Raw genomic sequence first — 26,443 nt, forward strand, 5'->3', positions numbered from 1 at the left:
CACTCTTTAATAGTTGCCAAAAATCTGCCCAAAATGAACCTGGTCTTCAACACTTTTACTTCCATACATGTCATACTTAAGTACATTTTCTGTGTAGTTCACCAAAATTGACTACTTCTTCCACAACTGCTCTTGGTTAAGTTTTGATTGTAAGTTTATATCATTTTAAATTCCCTAAGGCAGTAAACAACCAAACAAACAAAGCAGCGAACAGTCTCCTCAGACCAATATCTCTTCTTGTCGCCGCAGGGCTCGAGTTTCCACGCGTCGCGGCGGCAGAAGTACGGCAACGTCTTCAAGACCCACCTGCTGGGCCGGCCGCTGATCCGAGTGACCGGCGCCGAGAACATCCGGAAGGTTCTGATGGGCGAACACACTCTGGTCACCGTGGACTGGCCCCAGAGCACGTCCACGCTGCTGGGGCCCAACTCCCTGGCCAACAGCATCGGGGACATCCACCGCAAGCGCAGGAAGGTAAGAGCGGGAAACCAAACCGGAGACAAACCACATGTCAAGGGGACTGTTTATCGGTTTTGAAGTGGTGAAAAAATGGCGAAAAGTCCTCGAAATGTCACTTTTAAGACGAGGCACGTTTATTTGTTCAACAACAAGAACACATGCATTTAAATCACAATAAAACGTAAATAATCATAGTTAAATTGCAGATAAAAGCCTTTCAGTCACATGTCTTGAGCCTGGATTTGAACATTCTCAGGGTCTTTAAACCGGGAAACTGAAATCCATGTCCAGTTTTTTTGACAGTTTTCGACAGTTTTCGACAGTTTTGGAATGAAATAGCCAAAGAGAAAGGCCAGAAATGTTGAAATGTCTGAATATTATTGGTCGAGAATCGTCCAAAAACCTTTCGCGTTAAACTTGTGCCATAAAATCCTTCAAACAGAACGATCACGCCCGTGTTCACATAATGTCACGACTTTTTTTCACCTTAGTACATTTTGTCGAGGGAGAAAATGCCAAACGTCACGTCTGTTTTGGATTGGTCTGTTGACAGACCCAATAACTATGACGATATTACACATTTGAAATGATATTATTATTGCTTTTAGTCGACCTTTATTCAACCAGGAAAGCCCCATTGACATCACCAATCAGAAAGCACTAACATCACATTATGATAATCACAAGAACTCGTTTCCTAAAAAGATCCCATTTCCAAACCTTTCAGCGATCATTTAAACCGACCCATTGGAATCTATTCTATTTTACATTCCAGACATACATTTTTTGTAAATTATTCCGACAGTTTACTAACTAAAGACTACCACACACTGGACTGCTTTAAATCACTTGAATTCAGACCATTTTTTCATGTAAAATTGACTTGCTTGTGCTCGAATTCCTTTTTTTTTACTTTGTCATTTGACTTTTTTTGAGATATTTCCCTTGGCGCATGGTCGTTTCATGCCATTTTTTCACATTTTCTTGCTCATATCAGACTAAATGATCATCAAATCCATCACATTATCCATTGAAAACAGCACGGTAACGCTAATTAAGTTCTAAAACAGTCAATTACGCTTGCTGCTTGCATTTATTCTGTTTTGCGTTGACTCCATGTGGGTTTTCCCAGTATTTCAGGTGTAATCGGCCACTTTGCCCCCTTCTTCGCCCCCTCTGGTCGCCCCCTCCGCCCGGGGCACATACCTTCAAGTGCGTAAGCTTTTTTCCGGTAAATTCTCCCTCTCTTTTCGCTGCCAGAAAATTCTTCACAGTCTGACGTAGTCGGGCTGTGACTGGCGACTATTTCTGCAGTCGGCTCGATTATTTTAACTTTTTAAATACATTATCAATCGAGTAAAGGTTAAAATATGGCGAGCGAACGCTTCTAGGTGCAGAATATTTACGATGTTTAAGTGTGATGAAAAACATAAACGTATTTTTTCCATTATTTTTTGATATTCTGATGTAATAATGCTGTTGTATTTGTTGTGTCTCATTCTATATTTTAGAGTTTGCGTGATTACAATGATTAAAATATCATACAATTATATAATGTTGTCTCGATTAAATGTTTCAGCCCTAAAACATCTGAAAATGCAGAATTCAACGACAATTTTACGTTTTTCGTCACCACTATTGACACATAAAAAAAGCAAAACAAAAAAACAACAGCATTATTTTTTATCTTAAGTTTACTTTTCGTTTAAGTTTGGATTTGTACTAACTAATCGTACTTTATGACGTCTACTAGCCAATTTGTCGCAGCGTTGTCGCAATATTGAAACTTCAAACTCTATTTCGATACCAAAGACTAAACTTGATACCGATTTCGATACCGCACTGACGACTAAAGATTCTTATTTGGAGGAAAAACTGTACATTTCTAAACAAAACTAAACCGACAAAGTTCAAGCTCATTTCAAAAACTGTTCACGAATGGCCACAGGTTTAGCATCAGCGCTAGCTCAAAAGACTATTGATTTGTATCTGTGTTTCATCTTTGGACAACTCTTACATCATCACGTCTAATGCCCCGGTTTAGAAAAAAAGAAAAGAAAAAAGTCTATATAACTGAATTTGAACCGTGTAACAGGAAGGACGGGAGGTCAGGTTACGTGGCCGGAGACGTGAGGGGTCGGCTGGGTCTAATCTGGGCTGTGATCCCCTCTGGTTCCCTGGAGACCTCCGCACTAACCTCGTGTAATGACCCTTGATTAGGAAACGGCCCGCGATGCCGCACAAAGGAGGGCTTTCTCTGCGGCGCAGAGCAGGGTCCCGCCTCCGCCACACCTGACCAGCGAACACGACTCGTCTGTGTTCCAATCGAATCACTTACCGATATGAAGAAAAAAACGATTTGTCGAGCAAAACGTTTGCGGTAATGACGTAATACTTACTACTCGATAACCAGCATGTGTCGCGTATTTGTGTCTCTCTGTCAAATCAATATTTAGGTTTATTTTGTAAATCATTCGTCATTTGGAAAGAGCTTTTTTGTTTTTCTCGATGGCGTTTACGGTGGTATATTTTAAAAAGAGCGTCCGGAATCAGTGCTGCAGTTTTGCCACAATATTTGATTATACAAAATATAACATAATGCTCAACAAACTAGCTTTCAGTTATGTATAAATTGATTAGCAACCAAATCGATTTCATTTATCTGGGCATGGAGCTGCCACAAAAACATTTTAATGGATAGATGTCACTGGAATGTCATCTCAAAGTGTAACACGTGACTTTCCATGTCTGTCACACTTGTCTCCATGGAGATGTTGCTTTTGCCTGGAATATTCCACTGTTTGGCACAACATGCATTCAGCTTCTTTCATCCGCTTGTATCTATGAAGAACGTGTCATGCTAATGCTAATGCTAATGCTATTGCGGGAACATCTTAGGCAAGTCAACAACATCTTCATTGTGACAGGCAGAGACGTTACATCGTGCACTTTTTATTTGAGTGTTAGCGCAATCGTTTATCAGGAAAGCTGACTTGTTTTAGAGAAAACCTAGGGTGACCAGGCGTCCCCTTTTCCCCTGGACAGTTCCAGTTTGGAGCCCTGTGCCCCGTGTCCCAGCAGATGTTTCCAAAACCATTGATTTGCCCCAGCTGTCCTGTTTATTGACCACTTGACTTCACGCCGACTGTAAAGACGGGATTATATTGTTGTTTCTTTGGCTAAAATAGAGAAAATAGAGAAAATTGGATAAGAATAAGCAAAAAATACACTCAGTTCTGTTGATGGAAGTCTCAGATTACACGCCGAGCCACGAAAGACGCATAAATAAGCCATGAATCCACCGAGTGCATTCAAATCTACTTAGTTACCCGCACTTTTTAAAATGCTATTAACCCGAACCCAACCCGGGACATATTTATATTGTTATTACCCTATAAACACTCTCTTGCTCTTGAGTAACTTTGCTTTGTCGTCTTTAGTTCTAGAACACGATACAAACACAGACACATCACGTTCCATCAGACGCGCTCCTGAGATTTGGTGTTGGCCGTCGACCAATGAGGCTAAATAAAACTCCAGGTATGTTTTCGGAGAGGGAAAAATATTGATTAAAAGCTCAATTTCGCGCCATGAAAAGCCTGTCGAGCTCAGAGTAAATCTCGTCCACTTTTCTTACTTCTGGGCAGCTCGTTTCGCCTCTTGTTGTGGAATAAAATCACACCTGAGACTTTGTGGTCCGGAGCAGGAGCTGGCGGCGTTTGTGGCCACGTTTTCTGCCCAATAAAACCAGACAAAGCCGTAACTTCATCCGCTGAACCCTGGATTTCCCTTTCTCGCAGTGGCTCGTGTTCACTGCAGAAAAACCAAACATCTTACGTCTTACGTTGTTTTCTAGATGTTTTTTCGATGTGTTTGACAGTCGTAAGATCGTACTGTAAGGATGGGCATAAACGCTTAAAGGTACACGACGCAACGTTTTACGACACCTGCTAGTCTCTGGCTTGTCTGGAATGTTCCACAGTACTGTATTATCTATATTACATTCATTATTATTATATATATTTTTATTATTGACAGTCATGGTAAAAATGCCTTGAAAAAAACAAGGCATTTTTTGGAGGGTCGACACAGGAAAAGTCCCATAATGCACCTTTAAATCATATTGAATTACCTTGAAAGAAATACAACATGTAAAATTCGAAATTGGGCGGTGCAATTTTGTACAGAAAGCTCGCATGACTCTGTAGCAGTCGAGCGTTTCCTGTGTCAGGATTTGAGTTGGAGCTCCATCTACTGGCTGCAGTGGTAATTGCGTAGGGGGTGTTAAACGAAGCTAGCTTGTCCCCGACACGCTCAGGACGAGTCTGGCGATGACTTGCGGACTTAAAAACGGAGCAAGGTCTTTACGTACCTTGTGTTCACTCTGGTACACACTTTTCATTTTCTTTATTCTGTTGTTTTTGTTGTTTTATGTTCTAAAAAAAAAAAAAACACACAAAAAGAAACAGTGCAAGGTGCAAATTTATTTCTATTGCACATTTACAAACAGTAATTTCAATTACCTTACCAGTTAAATACAACATTTAAAGCAAAAAATCATAATAAAAAGAAACTGGAAGATCTCTGCGCTGCACCTGTGATCTCACAAATCTGACATACCGTATTTTCCGGACTATAAGTCGCACCTTTTTTCATAGTTTTGGCCGGGATGCGACTTATACTCATATTTATACTTATATACTGATACTCCGAAGCAACTTATATGTGATACTATTTGTTATTTTCACACTTGCAACTGCATTTCATACTCCAGTGCGACTTACATATGTGTTTTCCTTCTCTATTATGCATATTTTGTCCGGTGCGACTTATACTCCAGTAAATACGGTAGTTGAAACAGAGTGTTTTGTGAGGCTTACGAATCAGAATTCCTCCGATAATGACTCTTCTTCTTCTCCTGCGACCCGCGGGCGAAACACGCGTCCCAACACCGCCGCACGACTCTCGCGCAAAACGGCGTGGGCTCCCGTAGAGCCGTTGCCGTTGCCGTGTTGACGTGGGCTCGGCGCTGCTCTGCTCGTACGCCCGCCGCCGCTGCCTGTGGCTTTGGACGGAAAAACAGTCTTCTCACAGAACATTAGGCTTTGGTGGCTTAGCGGTGCCAGCCACTTTCCATAGAGCCGCTGTGTAAAGCCCAAAACCCACTCAAGACTTTTCCACTACGAGGCCAAACCGAGCTGGGAACAAGTCTACGGTCGAGACTGGTTTAGGTCAAGTCATTAAAACTAATTATCGTTGGAGCATGTTTTCTGTGCGTCTGGGTCTGGAAAAGAGCAGGCTGATTCGAGAAGTCACCGTGCGCAGGGTTTAAGACAATGGGGATGTTAAAAACGCAAAGGAACAGTTTACATACCACAATAATTACAACAAAAAACACTGTATTTGAACAATAGACAGCAATTTTCAACACAAAGTACTAGTAATAGTTTCTGTAGTTACCGTGTGGTGTTATAATACTTATGAACAAAACTGTTCATTACATTTTGTCCTGTTTATGGGATTTATTTTTAGCATTGGTACAAGTTTTAGAATCGATTAGGAGCTGATTTTTGATACTTTAACACAATATACAGCAGAATTGGCTGAAATGAAGATTATATTTGAAAAAAATAGTGTTAAAAATGTCTTTTTGGGGTCAGTCAAATAGTGATTTTTATCCATCCATTTTCTACCGCTTGTTCCCTTTTGGGGTCGCGGGTGACTGGAGCCTATCCCAGTGACTTCGGACCTTAGGCGGGGTACACCCTGGACAGTGGCCAACTTGTCGCAGGGCCAACACAGAGACATAACAGACTAGGGCCAATTTAGAGTCGCCAATTTTACCTAACACATGCATGTCTTTGGACGGAGGGAGGAAGCCGGAGAACCCGGAGAGAACCCACGGTAACACGGGGAGAACATGCAAACTCCACCCAGAGAGATCATGTGATGTTGGTCTGGTCCGGGAATCGAACCCATGATCTCCTTCTTGGGAGGCAAGAGCGCTAACCGCCTTTGCCACCGTGCACCCAGTGATTTTTATAATATAGTGAATTTATACAGCAAAACTCATGAATCTATTTTAAAACAGTCAAGAATATTTATTATCTATATATATTATCTAAACGAACTCTTCCTGCTTGTGCTTTGATCCAATAATGCATGAAAACAGAAGAATGTGAATCAAGTCACATAAAAGCACTGAATGATATGATGTAACAATATTATAATATGGTCTCAGGGATCAGTCTGTACTTTTGTCTTAATAGAGAAGAGGTCGATTACCAAAGAAACAAAACCATTATTTAACTGTTTTCTGCTGCTTCAAAGAAAATTGGATGAAAAAAAAAGAAAAATAAATCGATTCAGATATTTTTTTCTTCTGGACTTTCAATCACACAAATGGATTCTGTGTGATGTGATGAAACGTGTGTGTGTTTAGTTTTGTGGTGTCGAAAAGGAGCTGGAAATGTTTGAAGTGAAACGGCAATTATTGAAGTGAACATTTACTGATCAGATCTACTTTTTTCTGACTCATCGCATGATAACGTCATGTGAGCTGCTCTGGTTTACTGCTCGTTACTCGCACTGATGTTTGAAGAAATGTAACTGAGTCACAGCTTTGAGGGGCAAGAATGAGAGGGGCAGGACCAAGTGTGAGAGGCAGGACCAAGTGTGAGAGGCAGGAGCAAGAGTGAGGGGCAGAAGCTAGTAGTAGTAGTCGTAGTCGTAGTCGTAGTCGTAGTCGTAGTCGTAGTATGAGTAGTAGTAGTAGTAGTAAAAGTAGTAGTAGTAGTAGTAGTAGGAGTAGGAGTAGTAGTAGTAGTAGTAGTGAGTGAGGGGCAGGAGCAGACGGGAAGAGGCGGAGCCTCCAGAAGAAAGGACTCTTTACATGTGAGACTCACTTTCACATAATGTCAGACATATGGAGCGTGTTAGCAGCTCAGTGTCTGCGACAGAGTGAAGCGTGTTCTCCTTTTATCACCGTGGCAACGGAATATGAAAATGTGTCACAATGTATTTCATCTACAGTGTGAACATGCCAGATTACAAATACTAAATATGACAAGAAAGACAACACAGGACAATTAAAAACTAGTTAATATTCTGTAAGTCTGGATATGGGACTTATAGGTTATATCTTCTTATTTACAGCCAACTTATCCACCACAGGAAAAAGAACCAATCATTACCATTATTGTTCATTTGCACACAAAAAAAACATATTTAAAAAAAAAAATCCCATTGTAATGATTTTATATTTGAATTAAATAGATTTACCATAAAATATATACATAAAATATTATCATAGCACATTTATTCAAAGCAGCGATTTTTGTCTTGCTCCATTAGAGATGCAGTATAAAGTAAAAACAGCTCAGCATTTAATCGTCCAAGAACCAGGAAGTGACGCTGCTACTCTGTTAGCACGCTAGCAGTTGTTAGCAGTGGCCCCTTAAAGCAGTAACAAGCTCTTATAAACTCACCAGGATGAACACTTCGGATGCTAGGACTGTGTTAAGTACGTGAAGAATACATTAAGGACTGTGTTAAGTATGTGAAGAATACATTTAGGATGCTAGGACTGTGTTAAGTACGTGAAGAATACATGAAGAATACATTTAGGATGCTAAGACTGTGTTAAGTACGTGAAGAATATGTTTAGGATGCTAGGACTGTGTTAAGTACGTGAAGAATACGTTTAGGATCCTAGGACTGTGTTAAGTACGTGAAGAATACGTGAAGAATACATTTAGGATGCTAAGACTGTGTTAAGTACGTGAAGAATACATTTAGGATGCTAGGACTGTGTTAAGTACGTGAAGAATACATTTAGGATGCTAGGACTGTGTTAAGTACGTGAAGAATACATTTAGGATGCTATTGTGTTAAGTACGTGAAGAATACATTTAGGATGCTAGGACTGTGTTAAGTACGTGAAGAATACATTTAGGATGCTATTGTGTTAAGTACGTGAAGAATACATTTAGACTGCTGCAATGTGTTTAAAATGAGTGTTTTATTGTCCAACAACCAGGAAGTGACGCTGGTACGCTATTAGCACACTTGCTGTTGTTAGCAGTGGCCCATTAAAGCAGTAACAAGCTCTTATAAACTCACCAGGATGAACACTTCGGGTGCTAAGACTGTGTTAAGTACGTGAAAAATACATTTAGGATGCTAGGACTGTGTTAAGTACGTGAAGAATACATTTAGGATGCTAGGACTGTGTTAAGTACGTGAAGAATACATTTAGGATGCTAGGACTGTGTTAAGTACGTGAAAAATACATTTAGGATGCTAGGACTGTGTTAAGTACGTGAAGAATACGTGAAGAATACATTTAGGATGCTAAGACTGTGTTAAGTATGTGAAAAATACATTTAGGATGCTAGGACTGTGTTAAGTACGTGAAAAATACATTTAGGATGCTAGGACTGTGTTAAGTACGTGAAGAATACGTGAAGAATACATTTAGGATGCTAAGACTGTGTTAAGTATGTGAAAAATACATTTAGGATGCTAGGACTGTGTTAAGTACGTGAAAAATACATTTAGGATGCTAGGACTGTGTTAAGTACGTGAAAAATACATTTAGGATGCTAGGACTGTGTTAAGTACGTGAAAAATACATTTAGGATGCTAGGACTGTGTTAAGTACGTGAAAAATACATTTAGGATGCTAGGACTGTGTTAAGTATGTGAAAAATATATTTAGGACGCTGCTACGCTGTTAGCACGCTAGCTGTTGTTAGCAGTGGCCCCTTAAAGTAGCGAGAAGCTCTTATAAACTCACCAGGATGAACACTTCTGATGCTAGGACTGTGTCACGTACGTGAAAAATACGTTTAGACTGCTGCAAAGTGTTTAAAATGAGCGTTTTGAGGACACGTTCAAACCGACACGGCCTAAATATCGTCACGTGTGTGCTCGCGGCGGTCCCAAAACCCTCGCCGGGAGAAAAAAAACACAACCTGCAGCCGGTGCCTCCTGAAGTGACATTGCGGTGTGTGAAATGTGTGCTTGACCGGTAGTTACCTCTGGGCGCCCGCTCGGACAGACAGAGCGTACAGTAGTGGCAGTGGCACTGAGACTCCCAAAATTGTCCAATTACGCGGCTTAAATGGCCAAATTTGCTCTAACACAGGGACCTTTTGCTCCGAGGCAGTTTAACCAATCATTGTCTCGCCGTTTAAAAGGCGTTTATCGGCGTTTACAGGCACCGCGCGTGGAAAATGTTGCGTTTTGAAGGTGACAGTGATTTTCTTTTTGAGTGAAGCGATTAGTTTGATGCCGTACTTTGGATGTGCGGTTTTAAAACAATGGTGTTTGTTTTTGTTTACTTTGAGTTGTTTTTTTCGTGTTCTACTGGAGCTCATTTAGACCTGGTTTAGTCCCACTTGAGTCCAGTTTTAGTCCTGTTGGAACTCTTAGTTGTTTGAGAATCACAGCTTTTCCAGTCAGTGCATTCATCAATGGTATATTTTTCTATTGTATGATTGCACATTATGGCACAGTGCAATGATATTTAATAGCAATTTGAGCAATAATTGAATGTGTTGACACTATATGGACATTAAAAAGACAGATATTTTGTAATAATTGCATTGTTCTTGGCATTTAAACGTGCTCTTGAGTCCCTTTAGTTTAATTTGACATTGCACGTTTTAGAACTTAAAGTGACGTATGACAGATTTTTTCATTTTCAAATTTTGGCTCTATTCAGTGTATTTTTACTCATACATTATAGTTTTACACCAGTCGAGCAGGTATTTGTGGAGAAAAATTGAAAAATCTGTTGACAGGAAGTGACATCACACCAGGGATACTCATTCCAGTCAAAGTTTATGCAGGATTTACAAAACAAAACTACTTTTTTGACATTCTGCATATAAATCAACAAAATAAAGCTGCTTTAAAAAAAAAAAAAAAAGTGCAATTAGATGAGTGTTTGATGGGTAATTTCCAAGTGTGATGTCATCAACTACAAACAGGAAGTGAAATTATAAACCAAAAAAAACTCTTCTGGGATAACTTTATTTTTTTTAGCAACATTTATACAACTTTATACTACTTATACTAAAACCGCATTTTAGTTCAATGAGTCGTCCGACCTGTAGGGGGCACTTTAAAGTATTTGTATTTAATGAAATCATACATTACTTTCTATCACTCTTACCAGGTATGTTGTTGATGAGGAAATATCTTTATAAGAGCATATTTATCAGCTCGCAGCTATTGTTTGCTGTTGATTTAAACTGCGCTTCACCCCGGGCCGCGCGCCCTCTGCTGGCAATACGTCTGAAAACAGCACCAACACGTTTCGTTTGTGTTTTCGGGGCCTTTTAAACTCCCGTCTTCACTTTTTGGGTCACATTTGAGTCTGCTGCACGGACGTGAGCTCTGAGGCCCATTGTTCATTCATACGGAGCTTAAAAGCGAAAGGAGGGGCGACGCCAGCGAGGGAAAATGAGAGGAAAATTCGGCTCAATGACAAAATAAAAAGGCTCGCGAGGAGAAGCGATGGTGCGGTGAGCGCAGAAGAAAAAACACAAGAACCGGAGTTTGACTGGCACCGGCCTTGCTGCGCGCTCCGGCTGAACCAGACGGGCACTTCGTCTGCGAACGGTGTGCGACTGGTTTTCCGGCTTTTTCTAATTGTCGTAGTAAATGTGTAACGCCGTTTTTTTCAAGTTTGTGGAGAAATGTTAAAAGCGGAAAATAACAGGAAGTAGTGTTGAGTTCTACATCGCTGAGAAAAGCACGTAATTCCGTCAAAAAGGACAATTTGTCGGTTTAAACGTTCATTAAAGTGACGTATGACAGGTTTGCACGGTTTTCTAGTTTTGACTTTATTTGGTGTGTTTATACTTGTTGTACGTATAAATTATAGTTTCACACCGATCGAGCAGGTATTTGTGGCGAAAACGTTGAAAAATGTGTAGAAAATGACAGGAAGTGACATCACACACTCATTCCAGTCAAATTTTATGCAGAATTTACACAAAGAAACAACTTTTTTGACTTTTTTAGACATTAATTCAATAAAATAAAGTCGTTCTCATGTAATTTAATCGTCAAATTTTTAAAAAAGTTACAGCACATGAGTTTTTATCAGTGGTTGATGGGTAATTTCCTAGTGTGATGTCATCAATTACAAACAGGAAGTGACATTATAAACCAAAATAAATTGTTATTCTGTGCAAAAAAAAATAATTGCAAAATTTTCAATATATAAATGTATGTATTTTAGTTCGATGAGTCGTCTAAATTGTCAGAGGCACTTTAAGAAACTGTTATAAAAAAACTAAAAAATAACGTGTACATATCATGTCACTGTTATCGCCCGATTTGACCCGTTTTTGAGTTTGGATCGATCACATTCACGTTTGGACTATGAACCGATCGCCTAACAAACAACTTCTCTGTAAAAGTGCAAAAAAATCACAAAACAGAAACAAAAAATCATGTCAGCAAACAGAGCGGAGCTGAGTAAATCCTGACTTAAGTCATCAAACATTAACTTTGACGATAACGAGCTCAAACTGTCACTTTTCTGTCCGTTTCTAAGAATAAACTCGGTGAAATAGCCCGACTTTGATGACCACATTCTCACTGAACGCTACTTGAAGCAACAGCGGGACATAATCAACACATTTCAGAGCGTTAAAAGAGTTAAACTGTTACGGGGCCAAAATCGGACAATCACCAGGAAATTATAAACACATTGTCGACGGGGGAAATCCAAAATTTAGGAAGTATGTAAACTACTGTTGCGTCATTTTAGCTGCAGCGTCGAGGGAACGTTTGTGGACCGGTGGAACTTGTGATTTAGACTTCTGTTTTGAAACGACCTCCAGGTTTAGTCCAGTTTAGTTTAGGATCCTTAGACCTAAACCTGTGTTAGACCTGGTTCTAGGCCTGAAACGGCGCGTAGTTCTCGTCCCGTTTCGTCCGTCTCGCATTGCAATACTTTGTCCTCCGACGCTCGAATCTCCCGTTCCAACTCGCAAACTCGGAGCAGACCGAACGTGAATTTGGGGCCAATCAGATGTTCCAGTCTCGAGTCGTTGAGCAGAAAACTCAAGCCATGTGTCGCCGAAACAACCCCCGAAAAAAAAGATTATGCGGTCTCTGCCAATCAAGATTACTGTCACAACATTCGAGATATCTACGAGACGGGTTTGGCAACAAATTGTGCGTTTAAAAATCGCCCAAAAAAGCAAAAAAAATTCAAAAGTTGAGGGTTTGACTGCTGATTTATTACTTTATTAAAGATGTGTTTTGACTCCGCTGAGAAATGTACTTAAAATACATTTGTTTCAGTGGTAAATCCAAAGGAAGCGTCAAGGGAAAACAAACATGGAGGCACAACACATACAATCTCAGTCTCAAAAATGTAAAAATTAAAAAATACTCAAAATCTGCAATGATAATAGTCTAAAATATGAACTTCTTGCCATTTTTCCGACTTTGCGACTTGCGATTTATGTTTTTAATAGTGAGATTTTGTCCGTAGTGCGCATTTTAAACACATCCAGGAGTCTTAACCGCTGAAAGAAGACCGAAATATGAACTGATGAACGAATCACATGCCTTTAAGAACATGTTTGTCAAGGTTTATACTAAAGAGTTTGCAGGTTTTGTACAGAATAAGACTTGCAGATTGAATTGTGTTTGTGAAAATAGCTGCAGTGGGTACGATTTGCTAATTGCGACCATTTAAATTGCAATTTTGATCAGAATGACGTTAATTTTTCAGCCCACAATGGAGAAATCTCACATATATTACATACAAAATGAAAGTAAATTAAAAATATTGCTCGATTCGAACCATTTGACTAGAATATTAGAATATAATTTGAGACGTAAAAAGCTGTATTTGTCACTGACGTTTGCCTCGGTTGTTGTTTTCTGTTGCAGGTTTTCGCCAAAGTGTTCAGTCACGAGGCGCTGCAGTCGTACTTACCCAAGATCCAGCTGGTGATCCAGGAGAGTCTGCGGGTTTGGAGCTCCAACCCGGAACCCATCAACGTCTACAGGTAACGGGACAAGGCGAGGACAAGGCGTTTGACCCGCGTCCTCCGAGCCTTTAATACAATAAATGTTCCAGACTCTGTCCGAACTCTTCCAGAATTTTTTTTTTTCTGGAAGAGTTCGTTGTGCGTTTTTTGGATACAATATCATTAATAACCGTAATCACAGCTAAAAAAAACACGGAATCCTGTTTTTTATTGCACCAAACTTGGTTGAAAATAAACTGTAGCCCTGTAATGTATATTTTTATTTTTCAAATGGCACAAAAGTGGAGTTTCCCAACTAGAAACGTTACATAAAGTGCAAATTAAAAAGTATTGGTTCCACTTTATAATAGCTACACCTTAAATTTACATTAACAAACCATGAACAAAGACTTAATTCATAATGAACAATCGGTATATTAAGCATGATTCAGGCTTAGTAACTACTTAATTAAGGTTAAAGTTAGGATTAATTGTTAAGGTTTGAGTATTAGTTAACTTGTTACTAAGCCTAAATCATTCTAAACAAAGTCTTGTCCTTAAACGCGACTTCTGTGAGTAAAAAAGTACGACAAACACCTCTGGGTAAAAGTAGCAACCTTGAGGAGAACCACAGTTTCTAAGGCAGTTCTGTGTTGTCCAGGGAGAGCCAGCGTCTGTCCTTCACCATGGCCGTGCGGGTGCTGCTCGGGTTCAGGGTGTCGGAGGAGGAGATGAAGCACCTCTTCTCCACCTTCCAGGACTTCGTGGACAATCTGTTCAGCCTGCCCATCGACCTGCCCTTCAGCGGCTACAGGAAGGTGAGAGAACGCGCTAGAACCATCTATCCATCCATCTATAATCACATTTGCAGGACAAAATGGCACTCTTTTCTTTTTAACAGTGTGTTTTAACCCTTCTTTTGTATATTTTTATTTTATGTAAAAAATAGTTTTAAAATAAATAAAATAAAATACAATCTAATTAAATGTATTAAAACTTAATACAAATAAAAACAAAATCCATACATTAAATAAATAAAGCAAAATACAATCTAATTAAATGTAGTGAAATGTAATAAATATTTAAATAAATAAAAATACATAAATGAAATAAATAATACAATAAATAAAATACAATCTAATTAAATGTAGTACAATTTAATATTTTTTTATTGAAATTTAAATAAATAAATAAAAAATACATAAATTAAATAAATAATACAATTTAAAATCTAATTAAATGTAATACATATTCAAATAAATAAATGAAAAACACATCAATCAAACAAATAATACAAAATAATACAATAAATAAAATAAAATACAATCTAATTAAATTTAGTACAATTTAATTAAAATGTAAATACATAAAAAATACAAATTCATTAAATAATACAATAAATAAAATAGATGGATAGAAATGTGGAAATCCTCATGAAAAGAAAGGACTATAGACCAACTTAAACAACATTCATCAGAAATGTGCTGAAACGTACCTGGAATAAATCCAAACTTTTTGATTGTGAAAATAGAGTTATTGCGATATAAACAGACACATAAACATCACAGACAGAAAATACTTCTAAAATGGTCACGATTATTATTATATCAGGCTTTCCTATTTATTCATCAAAATAACTTGAATTTTGACATATTTAAACCGGAGCACGTTGTACTTAATCTCACTGACATAGTTAAACTCTTCATTTCTAAATATACACTAAATGTCACTGTATATTTGTTGTAGCCGCTCATTTTATCTTCCTGAACTTTTGAGATAATAAACGAACGTCCCAAACCTTACAACGAACGATATTATTTACTGCGGACTGTCGGACGCCCGTGCTATACTTTTTGGTGATAAATGAGGATAATTGTAGACATTTTGGGTGCTGTTTCGGCTTGGGTGGCTTCCCCAAACAAACCCAGGCGGCGCGGGGGGATTTCCTGGCTAAAGTCAGACGTATGCAATTTTAAAAACAGTCACGAAACCTTTTAAAAAGATCAAATTCAAGTGCGTTTCAAGTGCTTTAAAGTTATTCTGGTGACGCTTTAAAATAAGGTTTCTTGGTAAACTATTTATAATGTGTTAATAAGCACTAGTTATTCTTTTATAAGCACTTTATATTTACATTTTCTTGTATTGAAAACACTTTAATGAGCCGATTTGTAACATATGTGTAACATATTGACACATGTTTTTGTTTATGGCCTATTAACATAAGGTATTATAACATCTACAAACGTATAACTTGTGCTTATTAATGGCTTATTAATTGTTTATAAAGCAAACTTATTTTAATGCAATATTTTGTACATAATTATCGTATGTACCTTTTTTTTGCCTTGCAGAGAATGCTTTTTACAAACAAAACTTATTTTAAAGCGTTATTTCCTATATTTAGGGCTTGATATTTATTGTATGTATCTTTCTGTTTTTGCCCTAGCAGAGAAAATGCTTTTTGTGTTTAGATTTTTTACATTAACTACGATTATTTGAGCTTCGAAGGGTCAAATTACAAACAAAAAAACTAGCTACAAAGTGTTTTATCGGGCTAATATCTTACTGCAGCTCATTTTGCTTTCAATATGGTCATAGTCTTATATTACACTTCGAAATGCGCCATCAGGACGGCTTTAGTACCGTATTTTCCGGAGTATAAGTCGCACTGGAGTATAAGTCGCACCAGCCAAAAAATGCATAATAGAGAAGAAAAAAAACACATATAAGTCGCACTGGAGTATGAAATGCGGTTGCAAGTGTGAAAATAACAAATACTATCACATATAAGTCGCTCCGGAGTATAAGTCTATGAGTATAAATATAAGTATAAGTCGCACCCCGGCCAAAACTATGAAAAAAGAAGCTACTTATAGTCCGGAAATTACGGTAATTACACAACCAGGCTTTTTCCGTCAATTCAGATCTGTGAGAATCTGTTTTGTATTATTAAAGTACAAAATAAGTGACTTAATGGAAATGCAAATCGTCTCAGATGCAGAATAAACTCAAACAAGTCGTTTAAAAGCTCATTAAAGTAACAGAAAGTAGCGCAAAAATGGCCTATTGTCGTTTTCAATGGTTCAGTCGCTATTCAAGCATTTTTCCCAAACTTTGAACATGGTTGAGTCGGTTGTTCTAACGGCGTGGCGGGCTGTGCTTCCAGGGCATCCGGGCGCGCGACACGCTCCAGAAGAGCATCGAGAAGGCCATCCTGGAGAAGCCTCTGTCCCAGGGCAAAGACTACAACGACGCCCTGGACGTCCTGATGGAGAGCGCCAAAGAGAACGGCGCCGAGCTGACCATGCAGGAGCTCAAGGTACGAACTGTCTGACCACCTCAACATTTGTTTGCCTCATTTCGATTACAATATTCGAGCGATATTTTAACAATGCAACAGAAAAGTGCCGAAAATGTCTCTGTAAATGCTGAACGGATCGTAATATTTGCCAGTAAAGTGCAGAAATGTCAGTTTATATCCGTGTTTGGAGGATTACACGGTATTTAAACCCGACTGACGCGGTGAGCGGCTTCTCATTTCTGAAACGACCGCGTGGAAAGACGAATCCCGCGATCATGGAGACGATGTCGGTGTGTTTGAGAAGGGTCAAATCGCTGGCGTCGAGCAGAGAACTGAGGACTGATCACAATGGTCAAAACAGAGATGATTTATTCATGGTTTATTTTCTCATTCCCAGTGACTTTTAGGCTCAATCGATTGAAATCACAGAAACTTATTGAAACTTATTGAAATTTATTGAAACGAACGCATGATGTAATTCTAGTTGTGTTTTTTGGACAGCCCTTGTATAATAGATGTACAATAAACAAAGAAATATAGAAAAGTAATTCATAAATACATAAAAATAATACAAATTCTAGCTCTTGCTGCAATCCACAAAATCTTTGACAAAGTCGTTCACAAATTGCAATATTAAAACTAAGTTCATAATAAGAAATCTGGTACAAAACTCTAAATAATAAGAATAGCAAAAAAAATGTTGCATATCCAACCGTCTTCCCCTCTCTCTCTCCCCCTCTCTCCCTTGTCTCTCTCTCTCCCTCCATCTCTCCCTCCATCCCTCTCTCTCTCCATCTCTCGCTCTCTCTCTCTCCCTCCATCTCTCGCTCTCCCTCTCTCTCTCCCCCATCTCTCTCTCCCTCTCTCTCTCCCTCCATCCCTCTCTCTCTCTCCCCCTCTTTCCCTCCATCTCTCCCTCCATCTCTCTCCCTCCCTCTCTCACACACGGCGAGTACAAACAGCGTTCTCCTCTTCACTTTAAAGCCGTTCTCGCTCTCTCCCTCTCTCTCCCTCTATCTCTCTCTCTCTCTCCCTCCATCTCTCTCTCTCTCTCTCCATCTCTCTCTCTCCCTCTCTCTCTCCCTCCATCTCTCGCTCTCCCTCTCTCTCTCCCCCATCTCTCTTTCTCTCTCTCTCTCTCCCTCCATCTCTCTCTCTCTCACACACGGCGAGTACAAACAGCGTTCTCCTCTTCACTTTAAAGCCGTTCTCGCTCTCTCCCTCTCTCTCTCTCTCTCTCTCCCTCCATCTCTCTCTCTCTCTCCCTCCATCTCTCTCTCTCTCTCCCTCCATCTCTCTTTCTCTCTCTCTCTCTCCCTCCATCTCTCTCTCTCTCACACACGGCGAGTACAAACAGCGTTCTCCTCTTCACTTTAAAGCCGTTCTCGCTCTCTCCCTCTCTCTCCCTCCATCTCTCTCTCTCTCTCCCTCCATCTCTCTCTCTCTCTCCCTCCATCTCTCTCTCTCTCTCCCTCCATCTCTCTCTCTCACACACGGCGAGTACAAACAGCGTTCTCCTCTTCACTTTAAAGCCGTTCTCGCTCTTGGACACCGCGATGAGGCCGAGGGCTTAACAGACTCTCTCGTTTTGTTTTCGCTTTTTAACGCCGACTGTTGACTTTGGACGCCGGCGGCACATTTTCCCCCAAACGTTCCACTTTTGAGGAATTAAAAACTCTTTGGCTCTTGAGTTACATAATGCGTCTTGACAGTTTGTGGCCCCCAGAACAAATAGATGTGTTCGAGTGTGTCCAGGGCGAGCCGCGCGGGCGTGTTTCACCAGGTTAAACGTTCACAGTCAAAACAGTTCTGAAGACAAAATCATTGAGTCAATATTATTTGAGCTTAACACGGGTCATTTCCCCGTGAAATAGAAAATAAGTTTTATTGGACCAGGTCAAGCATAAAAAAATAATAATAAAATAAAATAAATAAAATAAATAAAATAAATAAAATAAATAAAATAAATAAAATAAATAAAATAAATAAAATAAATAAATGAAATCAATATAATCAATACAATCAAATAAATCAATGCAATCAAATAAAAAATAAAAATAATAATAATAGTAATAATTTAAAACATCGTAATAAATAGTCATAAATCACAAAATCAAAACACTTAAGGCTTGGTATTTGACACAAAAACTATTTCATTTATCAGAGGTATGTTTGTCTCCATGGAGATGTCACTGCTTTGCCTGGAATTTTCCACAGTTTGGCATTAGGTCGAGACTTTGCAGGTGAAGAGGAAAACATCTTATAGATCAGTTTGGAACTCTTGCTTTTTTAGCAAACAAGCTCTAGATCTTACAGAAAATTTGGTTGTACAAATTCAAATTTTGAGTAAAACTTTAACAAATCAGGCTTAGAATTAGATATTGTCAAATCCTTCAGCGGGATGTGTCAAAGTCTTGTTCAGTACAACATTGTAAAGCTCGGTGTGTGTCGTTGCTACTTTAAGGGCTGCTCTTGTGTCTTTGTGGGAGAAAAATGTAAGTTACAATGTCCCAAACTAATCAACAGTTGCAGGTCGATCAAACGAAACAATAAAACATGCAAACAGAACAATTTGGTTATTTCTTGGTTAAAACTTAGACGTCGAGCGACCAAAATTGCTCAAAAACACCGCAAAAAAACTGCCAGCATCAACTGTTTGAGATAGATACATTTAATGCCACGCTGTGCAACATTCCAGGCAATGCGATTACATCCCCATGGTTACGTAGAGCACCTTCAAATTGAAATGAATTAAAGTCGTCGCTATACCTGCCAACGGCTTGATAAGATCTGAATCAAACAGAACGAATGGCGGTAGCTAGCTGCTTTTTATCGCTGATCTGGCAAAACAAATCTATAAATAGTCGAGGCGGTTATCTTCAGTTCGCTCTGGATACGTTGCCAAACCAAAACAACACGCCCCCTTCTCTTCTCGTCTTCGTCGCCGTCTCTGCATCATCTATGTTTCCACTTTGTCCAACTGGCCTCGCCGCAAAGTAAAGACAAGTGGGATTTAGGGCCGCTCCGCTCGCTCTCCGGCACACTCTACAATAATAACAACTTGACTTTCCATATCACAAATGTGGCTTTGGCAGGTCTGCGGGACACGATTAAAAACAGCGTTGGGAAAACGTTGAGGTGAAAAACTGAGCGCGAGCGAGAGAGTGTTCCAAAAACAGAGATCGCGCGCGCTTTTCTTCGCCGATAACAATGGAACCGGCGAAGAAAACCCGATTCAATGGCCTAGATAATTCTGCATTTGACCCATTCTTTTTATCAAGACCTGTAAAGAGGGAGCGTTTGGACAACCAAAGCTGTAGGTCCGGATTAGCTAGCATATTTCATGTTAATACGGGAAATTAGAGTAAACCTGGAAGCAACAATCAAACCTGTTTTTCCTTTTAGAGTAAAAGCATAGTAAATATCCTTAATTGGATGCTAAAAATGGTAATGTTCTTTCCTGGGGACTTAAGCCCGCTTTTTTTCTTGTTTTGGCTACATTCCACGCTTCACTGTGATAGGTTGAATCTACCTGTAGCTCAATGAAATCAAGATAGAGGCTGGCCAATGAGGCGTGTTCTGGGAAAGTGACTTCAGCATAAACTGCATTCATGCTCCTGAGTGTATTTTTCTAAATTAGCATATTTTGTTTTCCCCCCCAAAGTATTTTATCGATCGCAAACCCAGACGTATAAGAGAATAATGTGTGAGCTGCTGTTCCCAAGTAATTTCAACTGTCGATCAGTAAAAGTTTGTCTAAATAGCACCAAAGTCTAAATAGCGCGAGAACTGACGTGTGCAATAGCTTCCATGTCTTAAAAAGATGTTCTAAAGCTGTGCACGACTCCGAAAACGAATGCAAGTGTGTAGTAGCTACTTAAAGGGATTTAAATACCTACTTCCTCCTTTCGCAGTTTGGAAATCTGTTCACGCGGCTTTAAACGTAGAAACAACGAAACTCGATGTCGCCAAAATATCATGTATCGCGTGAATCTGCTGAAGTAGCATTTTTATCGTCATTTACCTAATGTAGAGATGTAACAGTGTAAATTTCACAGAGCAATATTATCATGATATTCATTTTGTGGTAAAGATATATTTGTTATATTTTGCTGTGGCTAACCAAATATTTTAAAATGCCTTGGTACGAATCAGCAACTAAGACATAAAAGGTGCTTGCCAAGAATTATTTCTTTGCATTTTTTGCACTGAAATGGAAGGAAGTCTCAGGGTCAATGTAGTTCCCGCTATTTCTTTAGCTTTTGCTGCCAGAAAACGATGCATTTAAGCAAAGACGATGATAATTCAATGTATATTCTGACACGATGACACCGCATTTCTGTCGCCGTCGCATGCCTAGACCCAAATACCTCATGATCGCGGTGTTGAGCGAGGTCTTGACCCTCTCCGTTCTCCGCCCCTTTCCCCAGGAGTCCACCATCGAGCTGATCTTCGCCGCCTTCGCCACCACGGCCAGCGCCAGCACGTCCCTGATCATGCAGCTCCTCCACCACCCGCAGGTCCTGGAGCGCCTGCGCGACGAGCTGCGGACCCGCGGCCTGCTGCACAACGGCCGCCTCTGCCCCGAGTCGGAGCTGCGGCTGGACACGGTGGTGAGCCTGCGCTACCTGGACTGCGTCATCAAGGAGGTGCTGCGGCTCTTCACGCCGGTGTCCGGGGCCTACCGCACCGCCATGCAGACGTTCGAGCTTGACGTAAGTTTACCGGACGTGACGACCGTACAGGGTGGTGCGGCGGTTATGCAACGTCCTTTTGTGTGAGGGCAGCATAACCGATAAAATGTGTTTCTTTGCTTTTTGTGGGCATGTCATTTTGTCCGTGGAGCTCAAATGTCCTTGGAAAAGGGTTTTGGATGAACACTGACACCGCACACTGGCCGATTTCAGTGGGGGTTTTCCACAAGTGTCACGTGATCGCACATGGTGTAATGAAAACAAATGACGCGGGGCGAGAATCAGCTGCCGTGATGTGAAAATGAAACAAAACGTTGAAACGCGTGTGGATTACATCGGTTTGTAAAGGCCACAGTATTCGGTTACGCTGGACTCATTGTAGCCGTGATGAAATGTACAAAGTTTCGTTCCACATGTTGGAACCTTACGCGTTGACTAATAGTCGTAACACAGTCGTAGCACAGGGCTTAAAACTGGGCCAAAAAGACAGGTGCAGAGCAGACAGGTGTAGGGAGTGGGTCTGATGAGGAGGCGTGGCCAACAGGTGTAAGAAGTGGGACTGATGAGGAGGCGTGGCCAACAGGTAGCGCGGAGCAGAGACAGGTGTAGGGAGTGGGTCTGATGAGGAGGCGTGGCCAACAGGTGAAGGGAGTGGGTCTGATGAGGAGGCGTGGCTAACAGGTAGAGTGGAGCAGAGACAGGTGTAGGAAGTTGGGTGTGGCCAACAGGTAGAGTGGAGCAGAGACAGGTGTAGGGAGTGGGCCTGATGAGGAGGCGTGGCTAAGAGGTAGAGTGGAGCAGAGACAGGTGTAGGGAGTGGGCCTGATGAGGAGGCGTGGCTAAGAGGTAGAGTGGAGCAGAGACAGGTGTAGGGAGTGGGCCTGATGAGGAGGCGTGGCTAACAAGGGAGTGGAGCAGACTGTGACAGATTGATGTATTGTGTTATAAACAGCGAACTCCGACGTATTCTCACTTGTGTTTGTTTCCTCTTTGGCTCTTCCAGGGAGTCCAGATCCCCAAAGGCTGGAGCGTCATGTACAGCATCCGCGACACGCACGACACCTCCTCCGTGTTCAAGGACGTGGACGCGTTCGACCCCGACCGCTTCAGCCAGGAGCGGTGCGAGCACAAGGAGGGCCGCTTCCACTACCTGCCGTTCGGGGGCGGCGTCCGCTCCTGTCTCGGCAAACAGCTCGCCACGCTGTTCCTCCGCCTGCTGGCCGTCGAGCTGGCCAGCACCAGCCGCTTCGAGCTGGCCACGCGGAGTTTCCCCCGCATGATCACGGTGCCGGTCATGCATCCGGTCGACGGGCTGAAGGTCAAGTTTTACGGCCTGGACTCGAATCAAAACGAAATCATGGCCAAGACGGAGGAGCTTTTGGGCGCTACCGTTTAGGTCGGCCGAAGCGACGCTGCAAATCGTGAAATGTCTAAAGAAGAAACGAAAATATATAAATGAATAAGTCATGTTTTTCCTTCTTCTTCTGCCCTTTTGTTGCTGGAAGTTCCTTTTGCATTGACTTAAAATACGCACCAGCTGAATCTGGACCCTCTTCGTACAAAGGAAGAAGCTGCCAAAAAGTTGTTAGTCAGGGTTATTTTTTAAGACGGATCACATTTACGATAAAGTTATGAAATGAAACGGTAAGAAACGTAGGGAGTGCACAAGAGGCGAGGGGAAAGAGAGCGAGAAATGTACCTCGGGAAAACGAAACGATAAGAGTTAGAAGTAGAAAGTTGGATTAAACAGGGTATATAGATCGAAAGAGAACGATATATTAGCATTTAGCCGCAACTAAACCAAGGAATCATTTTTGTTTTGTCAATCAGGGTAAATTAGTTTGATTAGGCTAACTTTGAATTCTTTCTAGTTAAATTTCGTTGTTTTGTTTATTTTCGTTGGGAATATTTGAAAGATCGACCGCCGTTGGAGGTTCATTCAGTTCAGGTTGCAGTTATTTCAAGGCTATTAGAGTTCAAATGCAGTGTTATCATTGCACAGGTTGGAAATGATCTCAAAATGTGGCAAAGATGAACAAGACACCTCAAATGCTAACGCTAAAAATGCTAACCAACGATCCATGGGTTTCCGAGCGATGGAAAAACAATTCAAAGTATTATATCGTCTGAACAATTTAACTTATTCAAGATGGCTCCTGTAAATAGGAAGCGGAAATCCATGAACTTAGCGTCGAGGTAGCGTTACGGTTAGCTTTTGACGCTAACTTGCTAACAGTCACAGGAGTTTTATGTGTCTACAAAAAAAATCTTCCAGTCAACAAACTTCCCTGACAGTTTTTGCCAACGTTTGTAACAATTGAAGATTTTCTAACCTGCGCATTGGTCGTTCAAGAGCTACGTAAGATTGTATTATTAGCAACGTCAATTTTTGATGCTAAGGGTGAAAACGGAGGTTGAAGACTTACACACATGCTGCTTAAGTGTTGCTTTGTCATTCTGTTTGTAATGTACCATATCTATTTTGGCAACGGCAACGCTAAAATGCAAGAAAAAAGACAAAAAAAAAGAAAAGAAAACAACAACAAATGGCTTAAGCAACTTTATTAGCTAAAGAGATTTATGGATTGAGGTGGTTGCACAATCAAACTCCACGGGAAGTCTTTAAACCGGCCTTTATTTTTTTGAAACTCTGGGACTTTTTAAGTTGAAACTCTGGGACAATTCGAACCGAGAGCGATGAAAGGACGAACCAATGAGATTACGGAAGCGAGAATCGAGGGCTTTTCTGATTGGACGATTGTACTCCAGGAGTCCAGCCTGTGCCAGTTTCAACGCTAACAACCACACCACTGATTTATTCAAATATATATAAATTGTTTTTTGCTGCTTCTCTTGTGTACATTTTCTATTTGAGAGTTTTACTAGTTTTCAACAACATTTTTCTTCCTTTTTTTACTATATAAATTTAGCTGATAATATTTAGCTAATATTTGCATTTGTGAAAAACAAAATAGCATTATTAGTCTATAGTGTATAGTAATTTGTACAATATTCTTCTCTTTAGCAAACAACGGGGAAAAATCAGCTATCGACTAATAACCTTAATGTTATTGTACGATTAATATTGTTGTTATAAAATATTTGAAATGCTATTTTTATTCTATAGAGATTTTAGCCTAAATGAGAAGGTCTTTGGTAAATATTGGATGTATTTAGAATGTTATGTATTACAGCTATATTGTAAACAGTGTTTAAAATGTTAATATTTGATTTTACTGTAATAATTATTATGTTGGTTTGTTATTCAGACTTATTATCACAGCATTTTATTTGATATTAATTATGAAAACAGAAAGCACTTGTTGCGAGGTATGTGTATTGTAAGTGCCATGCGACTACACTTCCTTCTCTTGTTGTGTATATAATATTTGTACTTCTTTTTACAGAAAACAACTTAGTTTAAATATGAATGTTTTTTTCAACTTTTCCTCTGTTCCTTTTTGTTACGTGATCTGTAAATGTACTCCTGTAATAAACAAGACAAAACTACAAACTGCTTTCATTTGTCAATATTTTATAAAACACCTATTGGTAATATTTCTGATTAAATGTAGACAAAAATCAATCGATCAATCAACACAATGAATAACTTTTATATGGTTACAAATCATAAAAAAGGTAATATGCCGCCCTAACTCTTATTTCTAACAACATTTTTCAAACAAAACTGGCAAATCGACTTTTCAAATGTGCTAAAAATGTTCAAATATTAAACCATAAAATACTTAATTGTCTCCGGAAGGATTGTGTCCTCTGCGTTTGACAAGAGCAGGCACGTCCACACTACGGTCCGGGGGCCCTCCAGCTTCCTGCTAAGTTGGTCCAAACAACAAAAATGAGTATTTTTCACTCTAAAATTGGACAAATTCAAGCATATTGGTGTCATACCAACCTAATATTAAAGTTCCAAGTCTTATGAAAGGTGTGGAGGCTCAACATGTCGAATGGTTCACTTCAATTTCAGGTTGTTTTTGGCCCTCTGCTCTGTACAAGATTCAAAATGCGGCCCTCGGTGAAAAAAGTTTGGACACCCCTGGACAAGAGCGGCCATCTTTACTGAGCAAGAAAATACGTAATAAATAAATAACACACACATCTTTGGCTTTTCTAGAGTGTCTTCTTTGGAAACTCTCACAATACTACTACAAACAAAGACACAGACAGATAAATAGATCTATTCTAAATGTTTGTGCTTGGACTCCAGCAAGTCAAGCGTCTTCAGGCAAGTTTTGGCGATGGCGTTGAAGGAGAGTTGTTTGTGCGAATGGCTTGGTTGAAAAGCAAGTTAGCGTTCGACTCGCCTCAATCTTGAGTCTGTTTCAAAGTTGATGCAAAAGACGACGACGGAGAGCGACGAGACACAGTGGATATCGTCCCTGCCGAGACACAGTGGATATCGTCCACTCCGTCGTGGTCCACGACTGTGACCGAGGCCTGTTCCAAAGGATTACAGGGGAACTATTATCCTTCATTTGCGATGCAGAGACACAGAGACACCGGCGGCGTTGGATTCAGCTCACCGGCAGAAATAATGACCCTTGATGAAGATCGGCGTGAGCGAGGGGAAAACAGCGGAGGATGAATGTGACCGCACATGTGGAAAAAGGATGATCGGTCGGGCGCGCCGCTTCGCAACTCCGTGAGACGTACGAGTGCCGCGGGGGCCTGCTCGGGAAGGGAAACATGACTGAAATCATCTGAGCAGATTAGCACGAGGCGTCAAACCGGTGCTGAAATATATTGATGGACAGAAAAAAGAAATTGAATGAAGATGAGTTTGTTATCTTATGTTCAGGAGCAGGACCACACCCCTTTCACGCCCCTTCCTGCGGCTACACTATTGAAGCATCCAGGTCACACACATCAGTGTTTGTGACTTCGTGCCCCTCCCTTCGACCCTCTTCTAATTATTATTCCAATTTGTGTCCTAGATGGGGGTATTGAGGCCCGGGAGCAAACAGAAG

At 40.3% G+C, this 26,443-nt stretch overlaps 1 protein-coding gene across 1 annotated transcript in view; it reads left to right on the forward strand.

The window, feature by feature from the left end:
• cyp26b1 (cytochrome P450, family 26, subfamily b, polypeptide 1) overlaps positions 1-24,965 on the forward strand; it is a 45,493-nt gene extending 20,528 nt beyond the window's left edge. Inside the window, exons 2-7 of the mRNA XM_072458753.1 lie at positions 250-474; positions 13,384-13,502; positions 14,125-14,281; positions 16,630-16,782; positions 21,195-21,479; positions 22,462-24,965. Coding sequence (XP_072314854.1) covers positions 250-474; positions 13,384-13,502; positions 14,125-14,281; positions 16,630-16,782; positions 21,195-21,479; positions 22,462-22,854 — 1,332 coding nt within the window. The 3' untranslated portion in view covers positions 22,855-24,965. The remainder of the gene's footprint in view (positions 1-249; positions 475-13,383; positions 13,503-14,124; positions 14,282-16,629; positions 16,783-21,194; positions 21,480-22,461) is intronic.
• Positions 24,966-26,443: the final 1,478 nt, after the last annotated feature.

The sequence above is a fragment of the Eucyclogobius newberryi genome, unplaced genomic scaffold (genome assembly GCF_026437365.1).
Source record: "Eucyclogobius newberryi isolate DKJ021-1_F unplaced genomic scaffold, fEucNew1.0.hap1 SCAF_22, whole genome shotgun sequence".
Taxonomy (NCBI): domain Eukaryota; kingdom Metazoa; phylum Chordata; class Actinopteri; order Gobiiformes; family Gobiidae; genus Eucyclogobius; species Eucyclogobius newberryi.